The sequence below is a fragment of the Arachis hypogaea genome, chromosome 11 (genome assembly GCF_003086295.3).
Source record: "Arachis hypogaea cultivar Tifrunner chromosome 11, arahy.Tifrunner.gnm2.J5K5, whole genome shotgun sequence".
Taxonomy (NCBI): domain Eukaryota; kingdom Viridiplantae; phylum Streptophyta; class Magnoliopsida; order Fabales; family Fabaceae; genus Arachis; species Arachis hypogaea.
The window spans coordinates 137,024,744-137,044,662 of NC_092046.1; the positions used below are offsets into that span (position 1 = coordinate 137,024,744).

Below are 19,919 nucleotides of genomic sequence, written 5' to 3' on the forward strand. Positions count from 1 at the left end.
TAATTTAAGGATATAAAATTTGTATGATGCACAAAATATGAGCATTAGGTAATTTAGAGTAAATAATAAAAATTTAAGTTTAAAAATATAAACATAGGAAGCTCAGGGATAAAAATATAATTGTATAAAAAAATTCGGATTAAAAATATAATCAAGAGGGTATAAATAATAATTTTAGTAAAGATAGAGGTAAAATTATAAATATAACAAAATATTAAGATAAGGATAAAAGAATAAGGATAAAATAGTAGTTTTAATTAATAAAAGGTAAATTAGTAACTTGAAAAGTATAAGGAGTAAAATTGTTATTTTGGTAAAAGATAAAGTTAAATGGTCATTTTGGTAAAATATAAAGTTAAAATAGTAAAAATAAAAATACTAAGGATAAATAGTTATTTTAAAAAAATGTGAGATTAATATAGGAAGAATTGAATGTTAAAAGACAAAATTGTCATATTATAAAATATTAACGGTAAAAAAGTAAGGTTTAATTATTCTGTTGGTCTCTATAGTTTCGCAAAATTTTTAATTAAGTCTTTATATTTTTTTTCTTTTTAATTGGGTCTTGTACCAATTTTTTTTTCAATTAGGTCCCTCTTGATAGTAATTGGCTTAATTGTATAGGGACCCAACTAAAAAAAAAATTGGTGCAGAAACTCAAATAAAAAAAAAGTGTAGGAACTCAATTAAAAAAAAAATTGGTACAAAGACTTAATTAAAAGAAAAAACTTATAGAGACCTAATTAAAAATTTTGTGAGACTATAGAAACCAATAGAGTAATTGAACCAAAAAATAATTATAAAAAAAAACATAAAAATCTTTTTAAAAAAATTATTCGACAAAATAATAATTAAGATAAAAGACTAAGGGTAAAAATATAAGCTCAAGGGATTAAGGACATAACAATTATTTTATAAAAGTTTGAGAATAAAGATGTAACTTTGAAGAAATATGACTATAAAAATTATTATGGAAAAAGAATAATATTAAAAAGAATAAATTTAAAAGATCAAAGAACATAAGAGACAATATGTAAAAAAAAAAAAAACAAAACAAAACTGAGGGTAAAAGGGTCTTTTACAGACAAAAAGAATTCACTATAAACTATTAAGTTACAATTTCAACAGGAAGGAGAAATAAACTTTACGTTTTTAAAATGTACATCCTAATCCGAGGATAATGGTTCAGTCCCATTTGCTTAATGCAACGAGGTGGAGACGTCCACCTATGTGATAACTTTTATTTTTTAATTAGAAGTATATTATGGTATCAAGTTTTGTGATGATTGCCAAGTGTCTCGAGTGTGCATGGTTATGCACATGAGATACGTATGATAAGCATAGGCAGTTGAGGAACCATATCTGGATTGGTCCCAGGTAATGCCGGATTACGAGTAGCTAATAACACATTATCTTAAGCGATTTTTAAAATTTTTTTTCATTTATTTTCTTAGATTTTAGTCAATTTTTTTATGTTTTTAAATGAAATTTAATAAATAATCAAATATTTGGAGTTATTTAGTATTTTTATAATTTCAGGAGTTTTTAGCACAAAAACAATCAAAAATCAAAAGAAAAATTCAAAAACAGTAAAAGCATGGCTTAAGGAATCAGAAACCCAAACACCTAGCGGATGGAAGCCATGCCTGATGGACCCCCTTCACATTTCAGCACACCCGGCGGGAGGAACTTGCGCCTAGCGGACAGCTCTTGTGCCCGGCGGCCCTTTTAGCATGCCCGACGGACTCTCCGCCTTCCTCTTTCACGCCTGGCGGCCTCCAGTTCACGCCCAACGGCCTAGCACCTCCTGGAAGATGAAATCTTGGACTTTTGTCCAATTTCTCTAATACAACCTAAATTAAGCATAATTACAACTCAAAAGATGTAATAATTAAGGTCTAAGATTAATTATTTGTATAATTAGAAGTCTTAATCACATTTAAAATATTGAAGACTCTAAAAGATTAGTTATTCATTCTTTTTAAAAACACAAGGGATTTCGTTAGTTTAGAATTTGAAATAAATTTTCATTTTGAGTTTGAAATTAAAGTAGTAAGTAGTTATTTTGTTTTCTTTTCCAGAAGATAAGTGGTTATCTTATCTTTCTCTTCGAGAGGTAAGATTAGTTTAGTTTGAAATTTGGATTCTAGAATTAAGATATAAATAAGTGAACCTAGTTCACAGAGAGGATCAGCCAGCTCCTCCGTAATCTCTTCTTCTTGTTTTTCTTTTACTATGGGTAGCTAATTCTTTTTCAAAAGATTAGGAGCTCTATTTATGTTTTCTATGGGTTATTAATCTATGTTTATTTTATTTTGATTTTTTGCATTGATCTATTTCATGATTGAGTTATTCGTTTTTCATTCGAATGAGTGGTATTAAAAGATATGCTAATTTCTTTTGAATTCTTTTATTATAATTGAAAAATTTGATATTTGAATTAAAACTTGAAAATTCTTTTACATGACTCTTTGAATTCAACTAGGAATAGTGGTTCAATTAGTATGTGACACATACATGACTTTCAATCACTCTAATTTTGAATAAGTGACATATAATAAAACGGATTTGAATTCTTTAAAGTTTGAATTTCACTTTAGAGAATAAAGTGTGATCTTAGAGGATCCAAATCCTAATAAAACATACAACTATTTAAAACGTTAGAAGTTTGTCTTAAGATCGATATACAATTCATCTTCTTCATTAGGTCCTCTTGAAAACCATAAATTTTCACCTTTTTTTCATTGTTCCTAGGAATAAAGTTGGTAATGACATTTATTAGTACGAGAGTCCTATTCTTTGAGATACTGATGTTATTCACTTACGAAATATATATCAAAATTAATTACTATTATTTATATATAAATATAAATTTTTTAATTTATTTTAATATATATTATTATATATTTTAACATATATATTTTATTAACAAGTGATTTTAGAGTATAAATAGAATTTTTTTAATATTAATATACTATTGTGTCAAAATGAAAAAGATTTTTGTTTGCAAAGGAAAAAAACGAAAGAGAGCCACTTAGATAAAGATGTTAAAAACATCTTTTTTTTAAAGATATGATTTAAAAATTAAAATTTAACATATATAATCAATTAAACTGTATTATTTTTATTAAAATTAGAATAGACAAATTAATTTAGTCAAAAAATTAATAAATTAAATTTTGAATTGATATAAATTAATTTTTTTTATAAAAAATGACTACAATATTTCTATTATAAAAAATAACTATAATATCCCTATTATTTATATTTATATATATATATATATATATATATATATATATATTGAATCATAAGTTCATAATCCTATGACGATAGAGAAGAAAAGTGTTAGAATTTAAGATTTTCAAAATTAATATATATAATAAGAGTATTTTAGTTATTTTTTATAATAGAGGTATTATAGTTATTTTTTGTAAAAAATAATATTAATTTAGATCAATTTAAAATTTGATTTACTATTTTTTAGTCAAATTAATTTATTTAACCTAATTTTAACAAAAATAATACAATTTAATCGATTATATGTGTTAAATTTTAATTATTAAAAAATTTAAAAAAAAAAACGTTTTAATCATTTTTATCGAAGTGGCTCCAAAAAAAAAAAAAAAGTCCCTGCCGGGCTAAGCGTGCAAGTCAAAAGCTGCACTTCTATTCTAATTTAAATTATCTTACCTTTCCCTATTGCTGCTTGCTACTTTGTTATTGTTTTCCTATTAGATATTAGACACGAATAATGATCATGGACATAATAATAAGACACACATGTTACGACAAAACGTATTAATATCTAAATAATATTAATATTAGTCAATTTAAAAAAAAAAACAAAAGAAATAGTAGTGTATCATTTACGCTTATACTAATAGGATTTGGATAGAACATTAGCGTGGCTAGCTAGTGCTGTCTGAATTTCTATATACACACCTACACTTTATTTTGAAGGAGATGAAAGAATAGAAATGGAAAGGAAATGACAGAGCAGATATCATGGTAAAGATGATAGTGGACCAAGTGAGAGAAGCTTTAGACTTTAAAGCTTTAACAGGACCTAATCATGTGAACTAAATTAAAATCAAATGCAACCCCGCCCATTTAATTTGTTGCACCACTACTATAGCTACTAGCTCAAGCTAAGTGAGGGAAAAAAAAAAGCACCGTACCATGAATTATTATTACCCATGGACTTTAACATTCCGACAGTAAAGAGAAAACGCAACCTCCTACCACATGACCCCATTAATTCCCCAATTACTGCCTGCAAGAGTTGCTCACTTTTCCCACTTTCCACCACCATTACACTTGCACTTACAATGTTTATTTACACTCACCTTATGGATATATTAATAAATATCTGTTACAAAATTTACTCAATATTAACAACACATGTAAATATCGAATTTATATTCATAATAATTGACTTAATAACTAATTTTTGGTGTGCAAATCAAAATTCATATTCATTTGATCTTAGAGGAAGGGTGACACCACGAATAATGAGTGGGGATTTGTATGCATAAAAAGGCATAACTGGCGGCACAACACATGCATTAATGAAACGTTTGCGTAGCATGCATGAGCATGAGTATATTAAAAGGGAAAAGTTAACGAACTTGTGGGTTATATTTGTCGCCTATCCAAATCTAATCTAATATAATTCATTGAAATATTAAGCAACCCTTGAAGCCTAACATATGTGATTCACAATAGCCTTAGCTTGATGGTTACTACCAATGACATTTACATGATAAGAATAAATTAGTACAAACCTCATGAAAAAGCTCAAGTATAAGACTATGGTACTCATTGGAGTTCATGGAGATATAATAGTTGAGTAGGCTACGAAGATCTTTGGCTTCTTTGATGCGATTTGCTGTTATCATCTCCATCATGGACTCCCTAAAATCTTCTCTTGGATCATAAGAGCGCTTCTCCATTGCCACCATCACAACAAACTTAGTTCTTTCTCTTTCTCTGACTCTGCTTTGCTGCCTCCTCTGTCTCTCTTCCATCCTCCTCTCCCTAATCAACTGGTCAAGTCTCTCTTGCACCATGGCGTGTGCGACGCTCGACACGGAAGGAAACCGATCGGAGGCTGATGAACTCTCTGCTTCCTCTGTGGAAGACACACTAAGCCTCCTACAACTGCTGCAGCATAAGGCCTTGCATCCTCTCTGCTTTAAGGATTTCATTGCTTCGAAGCAAAGACAAATTAAAAGTCTTTCAAGGAAGCAGGTTTAATTTGTGCAATAACACTAATCAAATCTTTTATTCACAATAATTCATCAGTAATAGTGGGACACACAGCAACGGATTAATCATTATGTTTTGTTCTAAGTACATTCAGAAATTAAATTAGGTGTTAGCTTGGAGGGTAGATGGGGGACATTGTTATAGTTAATTAACTAGCTAATGATCATCATTATGTTTAAACTACTATAGTCCTATCATTATCTCAAGTCCTCAACCCTTTTAGGATAGTAGTAGGTGGCCTTTTTTTTTTTGTAACATTTTAATATTATCAACTTAAGCCTCCTTAATTAGACCTAGTTGATAACGTGCCTTTTGTAGAGCTCTAGAACATTTTTCTTAATTAGTATTATACTCATTTAATTTAACACAACATATGGCCCTTGAGAAAAAAAACGATAAATGCAATGATCAATGGATAATCAATAATAACTTAATTAGTTGAGCCAAAGATGTCTGAATTCGATGTTGGATGACTAGATGAATGCATATAATGATATAAATTAATTTAAAATTTGTGTTGCAACATACAATTGCTTTTTTGTTTGTGTGCCCTCTACTCTAGCTAGTGGTTTGAACTTTTAGGTCCAATTATGGTGAAAATCCAAGAGAATATACACACAGCTAATTTGGAATATCTTTATCAGGTTCGTGTTCATATGATGCACAAATAAAAAAGGGCGCAAAACTAGTAGTAGAGAAAGCAAATTAAAGGTGGCTAGTGGGTGATTAGCATGTGATTAAATATATATGATCCTTGTTTTGCCACACCATTAGGGTAAAATTATAATTTATTTTTGCATGCCCCGGAGCACATGTTAAAGATAAAGAGATGATGAAAAGAATAAGGATTGGACAGACTGTCTCTCGTTTTTAATTTGCTTTTCTTTTAGAATAAGAAGCAACTGGTGAAAAGGGTGAATGGACTTTGAGTTCTTTTATCTTTCCCATGACAAAATCATGATAGACTACTAGGAATGATTTCTGTTTTTAGGTCTTAAATCTTAACAATGCAATACCTCCAGTAATTATAAGTTGAAAGGAGTAGTGTAAGGGACTTTATTTATATTATTGGTCATTAGGGACTTTTCCTTTTTGGATTAGGGTGATTACTCATCATGGCTTTTATTTATATTATTTCCTTTTAGTGCCATACTAATTCTTTTCTTGTGGGTCATTTATTTAAGGACAAAGTGTTAATTATTTGATGTTTTCCTGATTGATCTGATACGGATTAGGTAATAAACCACCAGGCCATATCCACATGATTTAATTATTTGTTTACACTGTTTACAGTAATTAAAATATAAATATGTATTATATCAAATAATTTAATCAAATATATTAAATTATCTAATAATTTATAATTATTATTTTTACATATATATAATATACAATCACCTAATTATTTATATTATGTTATTTACTTTTTTAGTGATATGCTTGATTTGTATGATTGGAATAGAGGTGAGGGACTCATAAATACACATGCTAATACTAATCGTTTAATCCTATCTATGGATATCTGACCTACTATAGGTAGGATTAAAACTTAAAAGTGCAGCTATATGAGCTGCAAGCAGTGACGAATCCAGAAAATTTTGTTAGTGGGGCAAATTTTATATAACATGATAATAATTTTTATAATAAAAATAATATGTGTATATAAAAAATTAAATATTAAATTATCTCTTAACCACTATATATCTATATATAAATACATGTATTGTTTAACTTATTTTTAAGGTGTATTTTATATTTTAATATATATTTTATACAGATAATTATTTTTTATGTACATGTAGCATGATTATTATTATGATTATATTTTGTTATTATAAAATATGATTAGCCTTCAAAATATCTAATATACAAATTAAAACACTAAAATAGTAATTTAAATAATAATATATAATTTAAAATTCTATTCTTTTAGATTTTATATTTTTAAAAAATTAAGTAATTTTTCTCTTAATACTACCATCAAAATTTCTCTTTTTCCATATATATTACTAAACAATTATTTAAAAATTCACTTCCCAGTACAATTAGAAGCCGACTCTTATTGATATTCATAGTTAAAAAAGTTCTTTTAATTAATATAGTTGCTACGTAAAAATTAAAGCTAATTTGAAAAGAAGATAAATAATATTCTTTTGAGTTGATTTTTAAAAAAGAATACTAATTTCGTTTAAAATTGAGAATTGATTATTCTAACAAATATCTAATATAAAATTTTTAAATTGACGATTAAGTACCAAAAGTTGAGTAAAAAATTATTGTGGGTCAAATTTAATAATCTAATAGGGACAAATAAATATTATTATCGTATACTACTCAAAAAATTCCAAATTGTAGTGGGAGCGCTTGCCCCTACACTAATGCACTTAGATCCGTTCCTGGCTGCAAGTAAAGTAGGATTTGGATTTAGAATTAACCCTATTAATTTGTCCGCATCCTCGTTTTATTAATTACTATATGTTAAAAATAATTATTAGTAAGGATTTAGTGATGAATTGATGACTATATTATTTATAATTTTAATATAAATTTGATTATAATTTTGTTATTTTTTATTTTGACACGAATTTAATTTTATGTTTGTTAATTTATTAGTATATTTAAAATATGAAATAATTAAATGTTATATTTAATTGAAAACAATTGATTCTTTGCGAGTAGAATTTGATAAGGTCGGATAAAAAATTTTAAGGTACAAATAGCGTTTGGATTGAAAAATTTTCAACCTATAAATAGAATAAAATTAAATTTACAATAGATTTAAACCTACCAATAAGTAAGAGTTAAATCAAAATCCTACCTTTGGGAGTCCTATTCATATATTAATAGGCTTGATTTCCAAGGGAGTGAAAGCTATTATACATGTGAAGAAGGCCCATAAACTTGGTTGCACTTTCCATCAAATAGAAGACTAATATCTGACCAAAAATACAAGAAAAGAGAGAACAATGGGATCAGTTTCTTCGAAAGAACAACCTAAGCCCAAGTGGAGCGTAAGAACGTCTTCTATGTGAAGAAAAGGATCTCGCTGGGGAGACAATGGATTATTTGTACAATGTTTATAATGGGTTATTGAATTACAAAATGAACATCTCTCATATTATCTAGAATAATCATCCGAGTACTAGCGATAATAAACATCTTCCCAAAAGCTTAAACTAATTTTGGGGTTCACCAATAATCGAACTCTTAACCTTTCGGATCTAGCGCCTGATGGGAAAAGGTAACACTGATGATTATATCTCTAATACTTCTTAAACTTCCATTGTACATATTGTATAAATATTCCATTGGCTCCTCATACTTTCCCGAACCACAAACATTCGTCAGTAACCTATAAAGCACTAATGCTTCTTTAATTTGTCGTGTCTATCGTATTGGATATATTTTGAATACGATATTCACAACACTCATTTAATACAGTGTCTTTTGTATTTAAATCGTGTTATAATAGGAAATAAATTTTTTTTTTCAGACACGCTTGGACATATTTAAATACCATTATATGTCAATGTGTCCAACTTTATTCTTTTAAAATGAGTTTAAAAATAGTATATATTACTAATTATTAAAACAAAAAATATTTTAAATATTTTATATAATTAAAAATATTTAAAATAATTAAAAATTTAATTTATATTTTAATATCAATAAAATACCAAAATATCATTACAATTTATCGAAAAATACTTTATATTTTATATATATGTTGTGTCTCCATGTCTTATAAGAATTTTAAATTCACGTGTTCACATGTCTCATATCGTATTGTGTTCCGTATTTCAGTGTCCATACATTATAGTCACTAATTATTTTAGTAATTTTTTTAGTTTTATTTTTAAAAACAACTATTATTTAAACATTTGACTCACTACAAGACCCAAAAAAAAAAACAATTGACCCACTGAAAATGGAAATGAAAACCATGATCCAAAAAAAAAAAAGAGCAAATGAAATAGAAAGAAAAATACATATTTTTTATTTAGATGAAAAACAACCATGTATGCTCATGTAGAGGGATAAACAATGAAAATAAAATAAAAAATAAAAAAACCAAAAAATTTATAAATATTATAAGCGCTTTGCTATTTTATTGACGAATTCATAGTTTGTCAATGAGCAATTACAAATACGTAATACATACAATGAGTTTAATTTATCAAAACACCCTAAATCCAAAAAGTCACGCGAATTCACTAATAAAAAACAATTTTGCCAATTGTCAACTACGGATATGTAGTTTCTACAATCACGTGTGATTCACTCTTTTTTCCGCTCCAAAATCACCTGTCCCTCCCCCTCCCAAATAATCATTTTCCGCAAAATCACTTCTCACGTCTCATGTCTCATGTTGATTTTCTTCTTCCTCCTGTTTTTTTTTTATTATTTACTTTAAAATTCGAAATTTTTTGTTGCTTCTCTTCATCCAACCTCTTTTCGTCTTTGATATTGTTGTCTCGTGAAGTTAGTTTCTCCTTCTTATTTGTGTACCCTTATTTCATTCGAATAGTAAATTGTCTCCTCCCACATAGATTAATGTTCACATACATGGTTTGATTAACACATGAGTTTTTTTATTGATCATCAAATCAATTAGAGATACATGTTTTTGGATATTATGATTAGAGCATTTTCTGCGTTGTTTGATATAAACCAACCACTGTGTGAATTTAATAGGGAACATGACCCTAACCTTTAGGTAATGACGATACAGATTGTGTAAGAGTGTTACTCTTCAAATTTGTAACTTTCATTTCAATTCATATTTATGAACACTCATTCCAAATTGAATCACCTTCCTTTCAAATGATGACACATTCAATTCTTGTCATTCTTTACACAGTTATTTTTTTACTCACACTCACTTTATATACTATCTTACCAACCATATTATTGACCCTCTATGTCACAGTAAAATGGCACAACTTAGCAATCCTCAAACCATTAACTATATGATCAGTAGGATCATGAAAAGGACACATCGCAATGAGTGAATGATTCGTTCTTCGACCTTCACCTATAACCTCAGCAATCCTAGCCGCAACATCCTAAAATTGTCAAGCAAGTGCCACAGTCTAGTCGGCAATCGCCTCGAATTGTTCTGGATCGGTTGTTTGTGGATTTGACACTACATTGTCGTAGGCCCTCTCCACACTATGGGACGAGAGTGCCTGTTGACTCGAGATAGAGTAATTCGATCCAGAGTGTCGCTAAAGGGATTGATCGTAGTAATGTTGACGATTTCCATCAAGTGCAAGCGCCAATGACTGAAGATAATGATGATGGCGAGGACGACAGTGACTATGAGAGCGATGGTAATTATGATACAGGTAATAGTGCATTCATTATTATTGTTAATGTTGGTTCTGCTGGTTTAGTGTATTTTTTATTCTTAATTATTGTTAAGGTCAATTTTACTGGATTAATGTATTTATTATTGTTGTTAATGTTTGTGTTGCTGGATTAGTGGTGCTGCTGGATTAGTATATTTATTAGTGTTAATTATTATTAATGTTGGTTGTGCTGTGAAAGATGTAGAAGGTGTTACTACAAGATTTATATTTAATTGAGGGAATTTTTTAGTAAGGGTTTTAAAAACCTCCAAAATACATTTTATTTATGGCAATTTATAAAAATCTCCCCTAATAATTAATTTATAATTAAAATTTAAACTCTCTAAAAAAAACCCTATTTCTTCTTAGTTTTCATAGAATGACACCGAGTTAGAGAGAAGAGAAGAGAATGGCGACAAAACCTTAAGTTCTCCACCACCAGTTTTGCCGCCGTTGCAGTCGTTGGTTTCGCCGCCGTTTCTGCCACAATTGTTGCAGGAAGCTTTTCAATCGAGCCACCTCCTCTATCAACATTATGGTTTCAGATCTGTTTACTCTATAGCTACAGTTGCCGCTGCAGTTTCTGCCGCCGTTGCCGCCATCGTTGCTGCTATAGTTGCCTCGTAGAAAGCTTCTGAATCGAGCCACTGTTTCAGATCTGTTTTCTTTTCTTCTTCAGTTTTTATTTGTTTTCGTGTGGAGTGATTCCTGTGGTTAAAGTTCTCTGACTCCACTTAGTTACTAGATAAAAGCAAAGCATTTAATTTACTGAACTATTTTATTTATGTATCTTCCATTTTGGTTCCTTACTCTCCAAATTAGATTTGACAGAAGCTGGTAACTGGAGTTAAATTTTGGAGCTGAGCACTTTCTTTTCTTTTTGTTTTTACATCTATATATTTTCAGAAATCAGGTTAGAATACATAACATTCAAGATATGTTCACATCAGAACAAAGTTAAATATTCACATTTTTTAAAGTGATAATTGTAATATTTAAGTATTTTTTAATAATTTGAAAGGTATGAACATTACAACTAACCTGTAATTGTTTATGCTTTCTTTGTAGCTTCAACATGAAAACATGTCCATAGATATTATAGAAGTGATCTGAAAGGAATAAAAAGTGAGTTGAAAATAATATTTGAGAAGTTCTTAGTACTATAACTGAAATTTCCTTTCTTTCTCAGGTGAAAGCAGTAATGGCATCAAAGAGCTTAATGCTAAAAACACAATGTAGAAAGCAAAGGTAAGATAATATTAGAATAGTAGTTTAACATGAATGAATTTTAGCAGGATCAACAAACTTAATATTGTGATTTTCAGGAAAAGAATCTAAAGGGTTCCAGAGAGAAGTAACAATTTTCACAGAGTCTTCAATAACTTCTATGACTTCATCATCTTGTTCATCTAGCATGTCATCCCTCGAGTTCAACAGGACAATTCAAACCGAATCGCTATCAACCAGTTGAATCAATGTTCTTGAAAACTCGAATTCAGAACTATCATTGAAGCACCTTGACACCCCAACGTAGAAATCCATTGACTTCTATGATATTGTCAAAGAGTCAATTCAGAGAGAATCTCATGGATTATCTGTGAAGACTTTGCCTAAAGAGCAAAAGAAGGGTCTGAATCACACCTTGAAATACATCGACTCGCCCCGGCCCTGCCTTTTCCAAAATCTGTCAATGCAGGAGTTATGATCTCCAATGAAGCATTCCATAATCTTGTTAAGTCTAAGAAAGCGCCTTGGGACTCGCCCCGGCTGTCTTATGATGGAAGAGACACATAAGTTAGATTTAAAACTGCGACAAAGCATAAGGAACTTCCAAGGCTTTCCTTGGACAAAAATTTTACTGGAATCGTTAACCTTGATATCTTTTAATTACTCACTAGTTAATAATTGGCAATAATAGTACAATGAGAAGATAATTGAGTTCCTATTCAATATTCATAGTTATGTTTGATAGTCTTGTCAAATTATTCTTCTGTGGAAAGGAAGAAAGGAAGGAGTAAGTTGGAATTTTTTACATGTGATGGCAGGTTTTGAGTACAACATCGATGATCTGTACCAGGAAGCTAAGAGAAGATGGCTGAAGCTAGTGGAAATGCTATACATTTTGCGGAATCATGACCAGTTCAAGTTCACCAATATTCCCCCTCAAAAGCCAACAAGTAATGCCTATGTTCTTGTCCATGAAACACAAAAATCACATCAATCTTGCTAGTTGATTTTCTTAATAGGTGGATCCTTGTTTCTATTTAATAGAAGAATCATGCAGTTCTTCCATAAAGACGGTTATAATTGGCGGAAGAAAAGCGATCGAAGAATTGTGGGAGAAGCACATGAACGGCTTAAGGTAAACTAGAAGTGTATGATCATTTGAATTTCAAAAAAAGGGCTTAATCAAAATATTAAAGTAAAAAAAGAAAGGAATTTCTTGGTTGTTTATTGATATTTATGTGTCTTATTGTACTGCCCCAACATGTAATGATATAATTTGTAATGAAAATAAATTTAGACTGAGGTCTTTATTTCCTTTAGTTGCAAGTTCTGCATAACTAAAGACTAAGATATGATATTTGTCCCATAATCATAGCTTGAAATTTCACACCTTTTCAAATTTGAGCTTAGTGGTACTTAATTTTGACATTTTTGTTGTATTGTGTTGGTCTGCATGATCTTCTGATTTTATCCATTTTGTTGCTTAATATAAGACGCTCAAATTTTTGTGGTAGTTCTAAATGATGAAAATTGCAGTACATAAACATGTATAAGAGACTGAATTTGATAGCACTACTAAATTATTAAAGGAAAATATCAACTTCAAAAGATGTCTCAAGCATGGTCAACCAATGTATCATTTGAAAATAATTAAAGATTCTTATAATTTTTGTTTTCAATTCCATTTTTGGATCATATCTGCACCATTAATTGCTTCTATAATTCTTTTGAATGACATAATTCTTTTTGAAAGGATATTTGTTCAAGCACTTTTATGTGCATGAGGATGTAATAGAGGAATGAGATGCATAGCTTCACTGTTATTGAGCATTATTCATTTTCATTGTAATTCCTTTATAGTTGATATGTATCAGCCTTTATGCCATCATTTGTTTTGTGCTGGAATTCTATGTTGATTTCCTTAACCCAAGTGATTACTATTCTGCGTGACTAGATTGGAAACGTTGAAATACTAAATTGTTACTATGCACATAGAGAGGAGAATCGTAGTTTCCAGAAGAGGAGCTACTGGATACTGGATCCGTAAGTGAATTATAGTTCAGCTCACTAAATATCCTTTAAACTATTAAGCTTACAACATGTTGTATATTTTTAAACTGAGAAAAAAAGGGTGTAAGTTTAGGGAAAAGCTCATGCTAAAGTAAATACATGATAAAATTATGTTGACGTCAAAACCTAAATCAACCTTTGTTAGGCATGACTGATCTTGAGCTGAAATTGACAGGACATTTCATGTAGAGAGCTGAAATTGACCTCTTATGAATTGTTTTAGTGATATTATCTTAAGCTGTAACCAATTCACTACGTTGAAAATGTTGTCTTGCTTAATACTTGAATGACAATAAAATAAATGTAATGTATGTGAAATGTATTAGATTCCATTTCCATATCAATTTTAAACTGAGGCTCTTCTATTCTAATTTGTTTGCAGCTGTAAACTGGGAGAAGTGGGAACGTAGTTATTTTTATGTGAAGCAGGTGTTAAGCACAAACCTAAAAAACTACAGCTCAATTTTCCAAGGTTAGTTCTTAATGTCTCTTATCATGGTTGCTTCTATAGAATGGATTCTTTAGATTTTAGAAACAAATATTGGGATTTTAAATAATACAATATAGACACCTATTCGTGTTGAATAAGTTTTTTTTAATTGCAACTTAGTTATGGCTTCTCTGTAATTTTTCACTTTTTGCTTATTAGAACAAGTTTGTAAGTGATTTTTTTCGTAGAGTAATATATTTTCATGGGTTTAAGGTTTAGGTGTGTTGAGTCATGTGGGTAAATGTTGAAGGGAAAAAAATTAAATAAATGTGTGAATACTTCAACCGGTGGCTAAAATTTACATCTCTTTTACTGAATAAGGATTACAATTATGCTAATATATAATTCTGATGATTATCTGCAAAAGTCTTTTGAGTATATAATGGCAAAGAAATAATTGAAATTTGAAGTGGAACCATAGTTCAACAAATCGGCTAAGTGCCTGCAATAATATGGAGAACTTATTCAGCTGTTTGAAGTACATGCTCTGTGGATATTGAATATTAAATACTGAAATACTTTGTGCTTTTTAATCAGGCTGAGATTGGTTCTATTAGTTCAGACAGTAAGATTCTATAGGAGAAGTCTATGGATAGGGTTTGCACCTAAAGAATCACAAGGTATGGCTTTGTTTATTTAAAATACTCCCTCAGTTTTATTTGTGATGTGTGTGGTGTGGTGTTGTGATGGTTTTGTGACCTGATCTTCTTTTAAGTACTGTGATTGTGAGAAAGCAAGTTGATACATTATTGTGTGCGATTTTGGAGTTTCATCATGCTATGTGTATTGATGGTTCTACTTTAGTGCTTTTCCCTGCTAGTAGTAATATGAATGTCTTGGATTAAACTTTGAGACAATTTTACCCCTGCCTAATGATGTATTCTTAGTGATAAATCTTATTTGAATTTTGGTTTAAGTGTTTGAAATGCTTTCTGCAGAGTTTCTTTCCAGCTATGACTAAGATTGTCGGCACACCCGATCCAAAGTCTCGTTCAATCGACACAATTTCACGTTGCCTTGACGCAGGAATTTCTGGTATTCTCCATTGCAACCCTTGATTCTTTCTGATATTTGTTTAGAAAATTGATTGTAGATATATTGAGTTGTTTGTCAAATTGTCCTGATTGATTCTTAGCTATTGATAAAGAACAGTTAGATGGCAATTTTCGGATAGTTCGTTTATTTTCTTGGTATATTGTTAAAAAGCTTAGAATCAACAATGCATTTAGAGTTGAAGAAAATTGTGTTTGCTTTTCTTCCTTTATTGTTTGGAATCACTGCTTCTATCATCTCATTCTTCTTTTGTTACCATGTACTAGTTTCAAGGTTTGATTTGTCGTGCGAAAATCCGAATACCACCAAGAGACATTGGAAAACTTGAGGGCTGCTATCAGACATTTGGAAAATTTATTCCAGAATACCTTCATGTGATACCACCATGTATCCCAATCTTTAGACTATCATTTTTTCCAACGTTTGATGACATAAAATTTGTTTATATATAGAGTTATGTCTTATATATTGAGAAATTGTGTTATAAAAGATTTAATTTTTAAATTTTGATATTAAAAAATAAATTTCTAATTTGAAAGTATGTAAATGAGATGAGATTAATGAATGTTTTGAAATTAAAAATAAATATATAATTACAGGGTTTGTGAAGGTTTGAAAATCTCACAAAATAGTTAATTTTTGTTAAATTAGAAAATCGATTTGTAGGAGTTTTAAATTGCCACAAAAGTGATTTAAAACCACCATAAAAGTCCAATATAAAACCTCCACTAAACACACACAAAAACTCCACTAAATAGATTGTGGAGGTTTTTAAAAACTCCCACAAAAGACCTCATGGCACCTCAAATTTTGGGGGTTTTAGAACCCCCTCCTCACAAACCATTTGGTGGGAGTTATAAACCTCCACAAATAGGAGAAAAAACTGTCACAAATAAACAAAAACCTTGTAGTGTGTGAACAGTGCGGAAAGTTTCCATACTCCAGATATCCATAATAAAAGATAGAGTAAAGTATCGTTTTTGTCCCCAATATTTGGGGTAAGTCCCAAAGTTGTCCCTAACGTTTCAATCGTCCTATTTAAGTCTCTAACGTTTCAAAATTGACTCAATGTTGTTCTGCCGTTAGGGATCCGTTAACAGAATTGACGACGGGACAAAATTGAGACGATTTTAAAATGTTAGGGACTTAAATAGGATGAAAACGTTGGGGACAAAAACGATACGTAGAACTAAATTTTAGTTTTATTTTTGTGTATCATTTTTGTCCCCAACATTTTCATTCTATTTAAGTCCCTAACGTTTCAAAATCGTCTCAATTTTGTCCCGCCGTCAATTCTGTTAATGGATACCTAATGGTAGGACAACATTGAGCCAATTTTGAAATGTTAGGGACTTAAATAGGACGATTGAAATATTAGGGACAACTTTGGACTTACCCCAAACGTTGGGGACAAAAAGCGATACTTTACTCTAAAAGATATAACTTGAGAATGGACCTAGCACGCATAAGCACAAATAGATATACACCTTTCAAATAAAGAAGGCAATTAAAAATTATATCATATTTGTGAAAAAAATGTTTAGCAAGTAACTTTTATCATTGTTGTTCACCTTTTATTGAAAGATAATATTCTAATTTTTATCATTATTGTTCACTTTTTATTGAAACCTAAAATCTAAAACCTTAAACCATAATGTAGTTCATAACTTTAAATCATAAATCCTAAACTCTAAAATAATACATACGCCCTGTGTGTTCTGTGTTTTTAATATTAAAATAATATAATATGTTCCCTGCATATTGTATTTTTAAATATTTAAAAAAATACAATATCTTCCCCTGTATTGTTGAAGATAAATTAAAAAATTTTTTTAGAAAACTTTTTGTCAGCAACTAAATCTTTTGGGTACCGAATTGGTAGTTAACCCTTAAAAAATTCTTACTACAGCAATTCGTCCCCTGTGAATTGTCTCGCTTTCAAAACTCTGAAAAACACCATATAATCTAATAATTAGTTGTTACACCAAACCTTTCTTAATAATTAAAAAAAAAAAATCAGCCCCACACGATATTACGTTGTCAATAATCTAATCTAAAAACTTTTACATCGAAGAGTAATGTTATATGATCAGCGAATATTATTATTTTGAGTTAGTATTTAGTCAGTAATAATTTGTATCTATATTTATAAAAATTAGCACATAAAAAATATATAATTTGTACTTATATTTATTGGAATTTATATATATAATTTAATAAAATTTATTTATTAAATACTGGTCAAAATTATTAAAACTACTTGTCCTAAGAGTTTCTAATTTACATATAATAACTATCTAGACTAAATTTTCAAAGTGATCTTTCAAATTGGGCCTTTACACCAATTTTACCCCTAAGATTCCAATTAAACTAATTTGACCTCCTAGATTCAGCACCAAACTACATACAAGTAGTCACTTAGTCTATTTCCGATGTAAGTCCACAAGCAGACTGCTAATGTGGCATAACAACTGCCACGTTGTCAATGATAATGGCTAGTAATGTATAACTCCCTAATTTAGTCCATATTCTCATTTATGAACCTTAAAGCTTCTTCTTCTTCCTTTCGTTCTTCTTCTTTTTTTTCTTTGCTTTTTCTTCGTCTTCTACTTCTTCGTTAGTCTCCAAAATTAGTCGTTACCCATCTTTTTTAGTGTTGACACCTTTTCTCTTGTGTTGCTATGTCTCCAACCACAGTTTGAATCCTCCTAGCCACACTTAGCTATCAACTCTAACCTATTTTGTGTCATATATACTTTAGTCTATCAACTCTAACCCATTTTGTGACATACTTTGTGTTCTTGTATGAATACCTTGGAGGGAGCTCGGTTCCTGGTGATGGTGTCGAATTATAGCTTTCGACACCGAACTTGTGAGTTCTGGGAGTCTGAGCTTGTAACACGCTTATGGAGAGAGCGAACAAAAAAAGGGAGTGTACCTGCAATATACACTCCGATGCTTAAGTTAGTACTGTGAATTTCAGTGTATCGTTTGAAGAGAAAATATCATACCTTTATAGGTGAGATAAAATAGGTCGGTTACGTTTCTATTGATCATCTGAATTGAAGAGCACGCAGTTAATAGGTTTTAATAGGTGATAATGTCTGGTCGGACATTTTTATTCCAAGATGTAGTCTGTTGAGTCTGATTGTAACGTATAACGCCAAGTTATAACGTAAAATACCAAGTTATGGTGCATAATGCCGAGTTATTGTACATATATGCCGAATTATGATATCAGATTTGTAACGGCGTTATCATAGCCCCCAAGCTTAGCCTGGGAATGCATTTTAATGAAGCAGGTTGAGCTTTTAATAAATCATAAGTCGGCTGCTTAAGTGAGTTCATAACTTGGCTACTGGCTTAGCCTTGGAGCCCCCAGTTCAAGATGCTTTATTAAAGGAATAATTTAATTGTTATGAGAGAGAAAACAACTTTAAATGACCATTAAGGGACGTGCGTGTTTCCAATGCACATCATTACTCTTAAAATAACTCATGGGTTGGGTAGTGGATTTCAAAATAGTGTTAAAGTTTTAATTCAAAGCTTTGGAATCCAAACGGTTTTAGTGTTGATACAAGGGTTTTGTTTGATATCAGAGGCACTTTGGAATAACATGAGCAAAAGAGGTACGATTTATTTTTTCTGTAGTTTCTTCGATTTTTAGTCTTCTTCTTCATCTGTTTCTTCTTGCTAATGGGTTTCAAAAAAGAGAAAAAAGAGAAAAAGGAAAAAATAGATTGGTCTTACGATTGGGTAAATGAAGACATTGGGAAGCGTCCGTCTTTGTTCCTAGATGAGGATGCTGTGAAGGAAATAGACAAGAGTTTGACTGTGAGGGGTGGTTCTGGGGTTCGGTTGGAGTTGCTTCCCTGTTCCTCCAGTGATCGTGTATTTCACAGGTGTGAGGGGTTCGACTATTTTTACATGTATAATAGTTTGTTGGAAGAGTTGAGGGTGAAGCTTCCATTTACTGACTTCCAATGTCAGGTGCTTAAGCAACTGAACTGTGCGCCATCCCAACTCCATCCTAATGGTTGGGCGTTTCTTCGCAGTTTTGAAATTCTAATGGAGTTTCTGGAAGAGACACCCTTAGTGGAGTTATTTTTCTGTTTGTTTCAAGCTAAAGGTGTTTGGAAAGGGGGTTGGGTGAACTTGAATAGTTCGCTTGGGTTTGCGGTTTTTAAGATTTATAAGTCGTCATTTAAAAACTTTAAGGAGATGTATGTGAAGGTTAGTAATGCTGAGGAAGACTTTCCATTTTATATGGATGAGCATTTAGGGGAAAAGTTTCCGATTTGGTTGTATTCGGAGCCTCAGAATATCCTGGGACCAGAAACCATTAGTGCAAGAAATGAGTGCATCATTGAGTATTTAGTGGAAGCCATTGATCGGAAGGAATTGATGTCGGTGTTTGATCTTTTGCAATGGGATGAAAATAGGCAGGCAATAATAGA

At 30.5% G+C, this 19,919-nt stretch overlaps 1 protein-coding gene across 7 annotated transcripts; it reads left to right on the forward strand.

The window, feature by feature from the left end:
* Positions 1-9,598: 9,598 nt before the first annotated feature.
* Positions 9,599-15,966, forward strand: LOC112722854 (calmodulin-binding transcription activator 4-like). Of its 7 annotated transcripts, none has more exons than XM_072207513.1 (9): positions 9,599-10,619; positions 10,992-11,870; positions 11,948-12,799; positions 12,894-12,984; positions 13,845-13,892; positions 14,302-14,391; positions 14,947-15,029; positions 15,348-15,444; positions 15,729-15,966. In XM_072207513.1, exons 3-6 carry the CDS (start codon positions 12,661-12,663, stop codon positions 14,327-14,329), a joined length of 306 nt encoding a protein of 101 aa, XP_072063614.1. In that variant the 5' UTR covers positions 9,599-10,619; positions 10,992-11,870; positions 11,948-12,660; the 3' UTR covers positions 14,330-14,391; positions 14,947-15,029; positions 15,348-15,444; positions 15,729-15,966. The 7 variants fall into 7 exon arrangements, 5 of the variants coding, with proteins under 5 accessions (XP_072063614.1, XP_072063616.1, XP_072063615.1 ...); XR_003162922.2 differs by having other exon boundaries at positions 10,340-10,619; positions 11,812-11,870; positions 13,804-13,892; XM_072207515.1 differs by having other exon boundaries at positions 10,601-10,619; positions 11,812-11,870.
* Positions 15,967-19,919: the final 3,953 nt, after the last annotated feature.

Bases quoted from the DNA above. Each gene is read 5' to 3' on its own strand.
- LOC112722854 (XM_072207513.1), top strand. From the start codon at position 12,661: ATGGCAGGTTTTGAGTACAACATCGATGATCTGTACCAGGAAGCTAAG. The intron at 12,800-12,893 runs GTAATGCCTATG...TCTATTTAATAG, and splicing joins TCCCCCTCAAAAGCCAACAA to AAGAATCATGCAGTTCTTCC. The intron at 13,893-14,301 runs GTAAGTGAATTA...ATTTGTTTGCAG, and splicing joins AGCTACTGGATACTGGATCC to CTGTAAACTGGGAGAAGTGG.